The sequence below is a fragment of the Pezoporus occidentalis genome, unplaced genomic scaffold, assembly GCF_034315485.1.
Source record: "Pezoporus occidentalis ecotype Australia unplaced genomic scaffold, CSIRO_AGI_Poc_V1 ctg3, whole genome shotgun sequence".
Classification (NCBI taxonomy): Eukaryota; Metazoa; Chordata; class Aves; order Psittaciformes; family Psittacidae; genus Pezoporus; species Pezoporus occidentalis.
Window position 1 is genome coordinate 650,405 of NW_026914940.1, and position 10,736 is coordinate 661,140.

The 10,736-nt window shown below is 47.3% G+C and overlaps 1 protein-coding gene across 1 annotated transcript; it reads right to left on the reverse strand.

Annotated features, from left to right (window-relative positions):
* Positions 1–6,216: 6,216 nt before the first annotated feature.
* LOC134168023 (ly6/PLAUR domain-containing protein 2-like) lies at positions 6,217–10,478 on the reverse strand. Its single transcript, XM_062627370.1, has 3 exons — positions 10,159–10,478; positions 6,970–7,089; positions 6,217–6,456 (listed from the first exon to the last, which is right to left on the reverse strand). The coding sequence occupies exons 1-3, from the start codon at positions 10,208–10,210 to the stop codon at positions 6,245–6,247; spliced, it is 384 nt and encodes a 127-aa protein (XP_062483354.1). The 5' UTR covers positions 10,211–10,478; the 3' UTR covers positions 6,217–6,244.
* Positions 10,479–10,736: the final 258 nt, after the last annotated feature.

Here is a 10,736-nt window from a genome sequence, read left to right on the forward strand (position 1 = left end):
CCTTGGGTGACATGGTCTAGGGTGAAGTGTCCCTGCCCATGGCAGGGGGTTGGAACTGGATGTTCTTATGGCCCTTTCCAACCCAAACCTTTCTATAATTCTATGATTCTGTCACTGCTACTGCTTCACAACCACCCTCTGAAAACCTGCCACTGCCTGGGGGGAGAGTTTCGACTGGCAAAGTTCCACCCACCCCCAGGATTTCACGTAGGCAAGTGGAAAATGTTGTGCCTCAGCCTGTGTTTGTGCCTCGTCTGGGCAAGCAGCCGAGCAGCAAAGGTGTGTGCATAGCAGCACGGCTCAGAGAAGGTGTGAAACCTCTCCCAGGCATTGGGGTGCTCCTCACCTTGTTCCTCGCATGTCCAAAGATACTGCAGAAGTAAATCTAGTTGAAGATGTCCCTGCTTATTGCAGGGGAGTTGGACAAGATCGTGTTTGAAGGTCCTTTCCAACCCAAAGCTTTCTATGGTTCTATGAAATGCATCAACACAAACACCTTGACATCACTCAATCTGCTTTTCCAGGCAGTCTTTTGTACCAAATTCCCACATTATTGGGCAAAAGCGGTTTCTGTTGCAAGGAGATGAAGGGATGCTCATGACAGTCCCTAACACAGCTGTGAGCAAGAATGGATTGAACTTTACTGCTTCAAACAGTGGTGAGTTTGGAGAAAGGCTGTTTGTTAATACACGAGTTGACAATGCTTCAGTACAAGTGTGCATTGCTTATGTGACTGAGAGTACATCAAATTGTCCTTGCAATGGGGAGGAATGGCCTAAAAACATGAAAAACATGTTCACCCCTTGTATTCAGAGCCCTGCTGGCTCAAAGGGAGCCTGTAGTGCTTTTGTTCACATGACTGCGTTAGATTTTTGGGACTGTGACCATGGATTTCATACGCTATAGCTTTTGGTTGCCTTGACCATTGTGGATCTGTGGATTTCAGCAATATGCCTACAAGGGACTAGTGCAGAACTGGTTCACCTCAAGGCACAATCACGGTGTTTACTAAGTGCATTCAGAAACTTAAAGCTCACTCAGTACTAAAGATGCACTGCAGAGCCATGCCTGGGGCTAGCGATGTGCGACAAGTCCCATCTGTTTAATAGGGGTTGGCTGGAGAAAAGGGATCAGGATCCAGACCAGCCTCAGATGGAGCACAGAAAGATTAATTAACACACCTTGTGCTTGCAAAACCTAATAGCAAAGTGTAGACTGGAGCCCCAGGGAACGAGGATGAAGGCACTTAATGCACACACAACCCATCTGCCCCATACTTTTACATTGAGCACCCCTCTCGTGTTCAAGTGACCCTAAATGACTTTGCTAAATTGAGATAGCAACCGCGATGCTGTTCTTGCTTCCTTGCCCCTCAACATATCACTTCAGGCACTAAAGTTTCCTTTAACCTCATTTTTAGGGGATTTCCCTTGCTTTCAGGCCTGGGGCCATAGTGAATAAAGAGACTTTGGATTTTTGTTCCTATGGAATTAGGAATGAGAAAGTTGTGTAGGAGAGCAATGAGGATACCCGAGAGAGGATGTGCCAGCATGTCAGAAGCAGCCGCTCCAAGTCACCCAGGGCCTAATATGTAAAAATAGATCTATTTTAAGAAGGAGAGAACAAAAAAGTGCACGATAGGTTTTAGATGAGAAATAATTTGGGAGTGAGAAAGAAAATGATTTCACTCCTGCTGCACCTCAGCCCTGCCAAGTGCGTTCTATAATTAATAACTACTTCAGATGAAGTGACTTTCTTCTGAATGTGCAGCATTAAACATTTAAATCCCTCCCTGTAAATATAAGACAGTGGCAGATATCTCCACAAGCCTTGCAGTTACACCCTAATGTATATTTATATTTGAGATAAGTATTTTTAGCAAGAACTACAAGTTCTTTCTCTATTTGATTACATCAGAGCTCTGTTTTACATTGAGTGTCTGGGCTGCAAAAATACCCTATTCGTTTTTCTTCTCTTGGAGTCTTGCAAGAGTTTCTGCCCTTGTCTTGTCTCTTTTGTTATTATGTCCAATTTGGTTCAATTTGTCTCCCAAGAGGACTGAATGATTTTATGCCCCCTCTCATTCCTAAAGAAGATATAATGTGGTTTAGTGATGGACTTGGCAATGCTGGGGTAAAGGTTGGAATTGATGCTCTTAAAGGTCTTTTCCAGCCTGGCTGATTCTATGATTTTAATATATAAAACTTGAAATAGAGCAAGTAGAAAAACAGCTTCTGGTGTTTTCCACCTTGCAGCTTGGGCCAGCCTGCAATCAGGTCATGCCAGCGTAACTACCACCACTCATAGAATAGTTTGTGTTGGAAGGGACCAGTTCCAAGCCCCTGTCATGGGCAGGGACACCTTCCACTAGAGCACGTTGCTCCAAGCCCTGTCCAACCTGGCCTTGAATACTGCCAGGGATGGGGCCTCATGGCTACACATGCTGTGGCCAGTGTCCTGCTGTGGAAAGCAACTGCAAATGATTCTTTCTGGAAACCCCAGTTCTCTAAGTATTAATGATGCTGTTTGTGTAGCTTTGTTCTCCGACAGAGATGCTTTTGCCCAAGTCAAAGCATGAGGATTGATCCAGCCCAAGCCAAGGATGGGTGTGTACAGTGTTTTCCAGAGGAGGAACTACCTATTGGAATGTCCACTTCACCTTCAACTCTCATGGAGCCCATGAGGAAAATCCATGCAAGGTAGACGTGTCATGCTGATATGGCTGGAGGTGGGACTCAAGAGTGTGTACCGGTTTGAATATCCTCACCAGTATGGGTCTGCAAACACATCCCTGGAATCATAGAACCATAGAATCAAATAGATTGTAAAAGACCTTTAAGATCATCAAGTCAAACCATTACCCCAGGATTGCCAAGTCCAAGTTTAGGTTGGAATAGACCTTTATAGGTTGGAAAAGGACCTTTGGAATAGGTTGGAAAAGACCTTTGAGATCATCAAGTCAAACCATTACCCCAGGACTGCCAAGTCCAAGTTTAGCCTATCTAAGTTCTAGATGGACAAAAGCATTTGCAGATTTGCAACGGAATGCAGGTGACGCAGATCAGGGCTGCACATCTGTAGGGTTGCACATCTGTAGGGCTGCCCTGTAGCTGCGGAAGGGCTGCAAGGTGATGGAATAGACAAGTTCTTGGGCAGATAAAGCATAAGGAAATGAGGATTGCCTTCATGTCTAAGGATAAAATCTCTGGATGTGAATAGAATGAATACTGGGAAAAGCAAACCAAAGAGGGGCAGGGAAAAATCCTTCGACAGAGCAACAGCAGCCCTGGATGCTGCCTGCTGCGAAGCCTCATCTTGCAAGGCCAAGAGGCTTCAAGTCTTTTTATTGCCCTTTGGAGACACATCTTTGTTCTATTTTATTCAGCCTATATTTAAACTTGTCCCTCTGTGTGTCCACTCGACCCAGTGATGCAAGAGTCTGCCAATTCCTTTGAATCCCCTGGCAGCATCCTGTATTTGCTGGAGCAATAGTGCTTGCTGGGCTTAACTCCTAGGGACCAAAGAGCAAGAATAAGTATAAGCAATAGCCAAAGCAGCAACAAACCAACCTTTGCAAAGGCTCCTAGTGATGACTGTGCCTTATGGCTTAATATCCTGTGAATAGATGAATATTAATACAGAAGGACATTTTGTACCCCTGGCACTGTGTGTGAAGGGCTTTTCACCTCTCTTAATCTAGGAACATATTGCAAGTGCTTTGAAGCTAAAGCCTGCCTTGGGCTCTGTTTTGGCTACAGTAGAAGCTTGCTGCTCTGGCAGTGGAGACCTGCAGTGTGATGCAGGATGCTCACAGCAGGCACCAGTGACACAAGCAGGGCAGTGGTCCCCCACCACAGCGTCTTTGCAGCTCAGAGCAGACCCTGAATGGATCCTCATGGCTGCCTGCTTGCCTTGCAGTGGTGAGATCAGTTGCTTTAACTTTGCCTGCTGCAAGAGAAGCTGCACTGCGAAACCCCCACTTCTCCCTGTGTACATCTCACATGAGCCTCCTGTAGCCATTGGAGAGTGCTTTATGTTCCTGCCACCCTTCTCCCCCTCCTCTTCCAGCAGGAATAGCCTTAAACCTGGCTCTTCCAAGGAGTATTTTTGCATTCCATTGCCTGCCCCTTTCTGCAGCTTTTAACCTCTCTGGCACAGGGCAGTTTGTGTCATAACCAGTGTCATGTTGTGCTGCTGATTGTGCTGTATAACCAGCCAGAGACCTGCCCTCCCTCCCAAGCTCCCTCCCTGGGTGAATGCTGAGCACGCAAGAAAGATGCTGCAGGCTGCAAAAAACAGAGGATCCAACTTTATTTGCTAGATTCTCACCCAGAAGGAAACCCCACCTTCCACATCCCTCTGTATCCAGACCCTGTCCCATCTGCATGGGCAATAGATGCAGGAATTCCAGCTCACATTAGCAGCCAGCATGGAAAGGCCACTGGGGACTTACTCCAGAGCTTGAACCCAGAATAGAAAAGGGGCTCTGGTTTAGAACTAGGTGATCTTAAAGTCCTTTCCAACCCTAACCACTCTATCTAAGGATGGCAGTGATGGTGGTTTGATTCTGGCCAAACACAAGCTGTTTTGGAAGCAGGGAAACAGAGAACAGACGAGCAGGAAGCAGAAGCTGATGCTCTGTGCCTGCAAGTGTGGGTGTAATATCAGTGTTTGAGCAACTTCCAATCATTACGCTCTCAATGGCATTTTTCCCTCATAGACCTCAGCATTGCAAGGGGGTTTCAGGGATGCTGTCCCTATTTTAGTGAAGCAGAGAGCATTTCACCTCCAGACCAAAATGGGCTCATCATTCTCCTGACCCCAGACTTGCAGAGGGCTCTCTGCCAAGGAATGCAACACCTTGTCAAAGCTATCTTGCAAATAGTGTTGAGGCCTTGGAAAAAAAATTACCTCTATGCAATGAAGACAAAGATCCCCCCCCCCCCCCCCCCGCTTATTCCTTTGGTTTTCTGGCTGGTGTCTCATAGAAACAGAGAGGAAAATGGAATAAAAGTAGATTGGCTACAGAGGAAGTTGCAGGAATGGCATGAACACACAAGGATGGTGCATGGGATGTGCCCATGCTCCACTCTGCTGTTGCTTCTGCTCCACTGGATGAGCCCTGGCAATAGGAACAGATCAAATGGCAAATTCCCTGGCTCTTCCCCACTGGAGAGGGCTACAAGCTGGGCTCCCTTGTATCTGCTTCCACTCCATCTGGTTTGACAGCAGAGAGGGCATCAAAATCAATCTTACAATGGCTCCAAGGGAGAACAAAGCAAATCTCAGCTGGGACCCAATAGCTCTGTTAATCACCATGAATAAAGCTGTTTGCTTTTTCCAGAGTTGAGGGTCTGGGATAATCATTGCTTTTCCTTTCCTACTGCTGTGGAGGGATGGGGAGGAGGGCAGAGTAACAGAAGAAGTTGCTTGAAATGATCTGTAAAACATCTGGGAAGAGGAATCCAGGAGCTCTGATTGCAACCTGAGCTCAGGCGAAGGAATGCTGAGGGGTTTGGCTCTTTAGAAATACACCCATCTCAATACATGAAGGCTGAGCCCTTCTGAACTCATTCCATAGCTTATTCTAGACAGAATTGAGTGCCAGCTCTCTGCAATTGGAAGCCACACTCTGCTCAGCAGGTAGTAAAGTAGGGACTGATATCCATCTGCTGCTCTGACTGAGGAGGTGGCACCAAAAGTGGGAAGAAAATAAACCAAGCTCCTGGTGGAAGATTTCAGGGGGTTTTGAGGGCTGTGCACAGGGATTTAATAGAGGTGCATAGGCACAGGTAGTGTGGAAGCTTGAGGAGACCTAGGAAAAAAGCCAAGTCCACATCCAGTTGCATACAGCCCCTGCTCCTGGTGAGGATGATGCCAGTACACCAATCTTGATGGCACTGCGCAGTCCATCCTGCTACGCAGAGCTGCATCTCTTCATCCACTAACACTCCCCACAGAGGAAGTATGTAGAGGGAGATGTGGGTCCTGAGGACCAGAAGCAGCTAAAGATGAGGAAAATCTGCTTAGCATCTGGAAACTGAAATCTGAGGGGTTTAGGTCCAGGTCCTCAAGCTCTTGGCTTGAACCCACTTGAATTCACAGCACTGAAGATGAGTGAAGCCACACGTCAGCAAAGGTTATTCCTATGGGTGAAGCCACAAGAAGGTTATTCCCAAGGCATCTAAAAGTTCAGCTTGGCAGAGAGAAGGGTGTTTTGGCTGGAGCATGAGTACTTGTGGCATTACAGAGTGCACTGGAGGACTGTGCCAACAGCCATGGCCATCAGCGCCAGTGCTGCAGAGCTGCGTCCCACCCCATTGCTGCTCCTGTTGTCGTCGGTGCAGAGGTCGGTGTAGCAGCACGACTTGGGTTTGTTTGCCCCTATCCCGTTGTAGGAGACACATTCCTCCTCACAGTTTCTGGTCACGGTGATGTTGCCGAAAAAGGGGTAACCTGGAACAGGCAGATGGGATAAGAGAGGGAAAGAAACGGTAAAGGAAGGTGCAGACATTGAAAAACACTCACTTGGTGCAATGGAGAGGAATTAAAAGTAAGGTGTTTATAGACAAATAAAGGCAAATAAGGCACTGAATTTCTCTAATCCATAGGTGCCCATAATCATCTTTGTAGGAATGGGTCCCCCACTTCTCCCTGCTGATTCCTACTTTCCCTCCTGCTCCTTCCAAGTTTATTCCAGCATGGACAAGGGACACAATTCCCTGTCTATTTTGTTCAGGTGAAGTGTTCCTGCACAGGGTGCCCAGAGAAGCTGTGGCTGCCCCATCCCTGGCAGTGTTCAAGGCCAGGTTGGACACAGGGGCTTGGAGCAAGCTGCTCTAGTGGAAGGTGTCCCTGCCCATGGTAGGGGTTGGAACTGGATGAGCTTTAAGGTCTCTTCTCACCCAGACCATTCCAGGATCCTACAATCTCTCCCCATGAGCACTCACAGCAAGCAGTGAACCTTACCTGAGTCTACAGAGTGCAACGTTGTTGTGCATACGATGGATTTCGGGGGGCAGAGGGTGACTGTTTTGCACTTAGCAATGTCCGTTGGTTCCTTGCACGTGTAACATCGTAAGGCCTGGGCTGCAGAGAGGAACAGAATGGATCTGAGACGGGTGCAACAAGTCTACAGCTTCTCTCTATAGCTGGGACTATGTGATGGCCAGTCCTTCATCCCCCCTTGACCAAGATGCAGTGGTCTCTGAAACTAACATCTGGAGGCAATGGCAAAGTCAGAGGGGAATGACCATACCCCAGTACCAAATGTCAAGGATGGTGTTGGAAGAGTTGAGTATGATCACTACCTTGAGGGTTCAGCAACCCATAAAGAAGGGGCCTAGAGGGATCTATTGCATCCTCTTTAAGGAATGCTGTAACACAAAACAAAACAACTCCTTCTGTTGAGAGCAGCATTTGCCAGCACTGAAATACTGGCAGTTCTCCCATCCCTCCACCCACAGGCACAGCTTGTTTATAGGGATTTCAGCAGAACCAAGTAACCAAGAGCAGAATTTCCATTTCAGAGCTGTCTCAGAGATCCAAAGGGCTGCATGTGGCCTAAAAAACCCACTTCCATCAGGAGCCACTGCTGCTCTTTAAAAGAGGTGATGCTACAAAGCTCTTGCCGGTTGTCTGCTGACAGAGGAACACTTTTACATATGCAAGCATTGATCACAGCAGTTGCTCAGACACCTCGGTATGAGCCCTCTCCATCCGCAGCCAGCAAATAGAGAGGGTTCATATCGTTTAGAGTCGTGCTGGTGTGGCTTGATGACAGAAACCAGCCTGGTTTGGTATTTGCTATCCTTGGTAGAAACCAGCGCAGCAGATAAAGAGCCATCCAAATGTGTCCACTGCCATCTATTGGTAAAATAGCAGAGAGACGATGTTTTCTTCCGCCCGTTCTGCACCATCTGCTGTTAGAAAGCAGCCTCTGGGACTTTGTGATAAGGAGAAGCATTTCTGAAGGCAGGCTTTTGAACAGTTTCCTTTAGGAAGAGTTTTCAGGGCATCTACTTATCTTAGTGCCTCCTTTGGAAAATTCACCTGTGAAATAGAGCCTACGCGATGCAAAGACTTTCTTAGCCCTCTTTGTAGACACAGGAAGGACTTTTTAAGCAGTGGTGGTGTTCTTGTGACATATCCTTTGTAAACTGGTGCAGTGGAGCCATCCCTATTTACCTGACCTGAGGACCTCGATAGATCCCTTCCAAATGACCATGAGAAGCTGCTTTATACATATAGAATATATACAGAATATATGTTTAACATATAGTGCTACATATATTTATGCAACATATATTTGTAACATATATATGTATGTAACATATATTTTAACATATATATTTATGTAATATGTATTTTAACATATAGTGGCCACTGAGAGAGAAAACACATTGTCAGCCTGACAAGCACGTGGATGCCTGTGAGTGTGTAGGACTGGCCACCATATGGATGGATCAGTGCTTAAAGCATCTGAGAAACTGATCTGCAACTCTTGGGTTGAGCTGGTTCCCCCAAAGTCACCATTTTCATGGATGAGCAGGGCAGTGCCATGGGCTCTGGGGAGTTACTTCCAGTTAAAAGCAGGTTTAAGGAAGAAAATAGATTCCCTGGCTCTGGATGGGGCACTCAGAGGACACTGGTTTTGTAGGAAGGTTGCAGTGGAAAAGCCCAAACCCACAAGGACCAGAAGAGAAGAACTGATTGTAGAAGACAGTGCTGTGTCTTGATCTGAGACCAATAATTCACCATTCATCACTATCCAACAATACCTTCTGATCACAGACATATTCCTCAGCTGCAAGAGCTGTGCCTAGACCACCTGCCTCACATTGGATCATCTCAGGAAAGCCATTTCTGCATCCATCCCAACTCTAAAGCAATGGCTGGTGATGCCTCCCTGTTTCCATAAAGCATTTTTAGACCTGTGGATGGATAAAGCATTTTGAGACCTGCTCTGTCAGTTCCTCAGTAATCCCATTGAAGGCAGGAAAGGGTTAGAACCAGGAGAAAAAGAAACAAAACACATAATATGTAAAATATCTAGAAAAGTAGGAAAACACCGGCAGGTATTGAAACATGGGTTTGACCAAGGGCTCAGCCAGCACTTGGGTTTCCTTTAGCAACAAGTGGAAAGAAGAATGAAGGTAGGGGGTCTAATGAAAGCAATGCAGCCTGAAGAAGACACCCAACACACTTCCATGCATAATGACTTGCAGGGTGTATGCCTTTCAGTCTTCTTCCACTTGCAGCCCTCAGAGTGATATCCATAAAGCCATGCCTCCGGAGGGTGGTGTTCAATCCTGCCTAGACTACATTTCCTTTGTGATATTCCAGAGGCCCATGAAAGCAGCCTGAGGATCTCTGAGCTGCAGGTTAAAACCCACTGGGTTGGTCACCCCAAGTATGACTGTTTCAGCCCAAGGATGCAGTTGCAGTGGGTCACAAACAGATGGAGTAAGAATACAGCAATGACCAGTCCCTGCTGCCAGCTTCTTCAAGATCCAGACCCATCAGAGATCAAACCCAAACACACCCAGGGGAATTTCCAATCTCCACCTATATCCTAATGTCTAGAAATAAGTCAAAACCTTGGAGCTGGTTGTTTAATGAACCTTTCCAACGTCCTTGGAGTTATTTCTCATGCCCTCACCCCTATCTATACCGAAGCCTCACCCTTTGGTTTTCAGTGCTTCCAACACTCATCTGGGTTGTTTTAGGGACAGCAGGAGCTCAGGATGATCATATCTCATCCTGTCCCTGAGGTGACAGGTTGGCAGCTTAAGTAGAGGCTGTTGGTTCAAGTTCTTGCCCATGCTCATTCTACCCTGTGCCCTGTGGCTGTCATTTACACCTTAGTTTTATAAAGCAGCGCGTTGGTCCCCTGCATCCCAGGGTATGGTGTGAGCAGGGTTGGGTGATGGTGACCACCTGTGTGTCCAGATGATGTGCACTGCTCTCAGTCAGGCATCACAGCTCTCCCCACCAGGAATACATATCCCTTTTCCCCATTCACCCTCTCCATTGACCTTCTTAAATACATAAAGGAGTTATTTCTCCTACCTGGGGGTTACCATTGATGCCTTTCCCCTCCCCTCCCAGGCATTTCCAGAGGGAGTCCCTGCATTACTGGGGATACAGCTGTCTTACCCAACTCCATGTATGCCAGGCCAAGCAGGAGTCCAAACAGCAGTGTCTTCATGCTGAGAGCAGATCCGTGCAGCGAGGACAGTAAAGAAGAGCAGCTCCCGGGGAGCTTTATATGTTTTCCCACCCTCTGCTACCTGTTGGTCCTGTGGGCGGATTCCCTTGGGGTGACCAGGGGAGAGCTCAGCTCCAGTCTGGATTGGGATTTGTAGAGGAACAAGTTCCCCAAGGAGGTGACATCACCGCAGTGAGCAAACTCCTACCATACATCACCTCTCCTTCAGGTTTATATCCTGGGGCTGGTCCCATGGAAAAGGAAAAACACAGCTTGCACTGCAAGGCATGGCCCCATGCCAGGGCTTGGATGGGGAATGTGACAAGGTATGTTTGTTCCTTCAAGTCTGGCTCCATGAGCCAAGAGCTGGGTTGTGTTATGCGTGTTACACTGGGCAACAACAGTCAAGATGCAAGCGGCAGCAGGCTTGGGCTTCCACATGTGTTGGCTCAGGAACATCCAAGCCTGTGCCATGGTTTCATGGCCTGGCAGGTGGGAAGCTGGCATGGCTGCTTCTGCCCAAAGC

Excerpts from the sequence above, each read along its gene's own strand:
- LOC134168023 (XM_062627370.1), bottom strand. The coding sequence starts at position 10,210 with ATGAAGACACTGCTGTTTGGACTCCTGCTTGGCCTGGCATACATGGAG. Across the intron at positions 7,090-10,158 it reads CCTGGCATACATGGAGTTGG|CCCAGGCCTTACGATGTTAC; the intron begins GTAAGACAGCTG and ends TCCTCTCTGCAG. Across the intron at positions 6,457-6,969 it reads GTTGCACTCTGTAGACTCAG|GTTACCCCTTTTTCGGCAAC; the intron begins GTAAGGTTCACT and ends TGCCTGTTCCAG.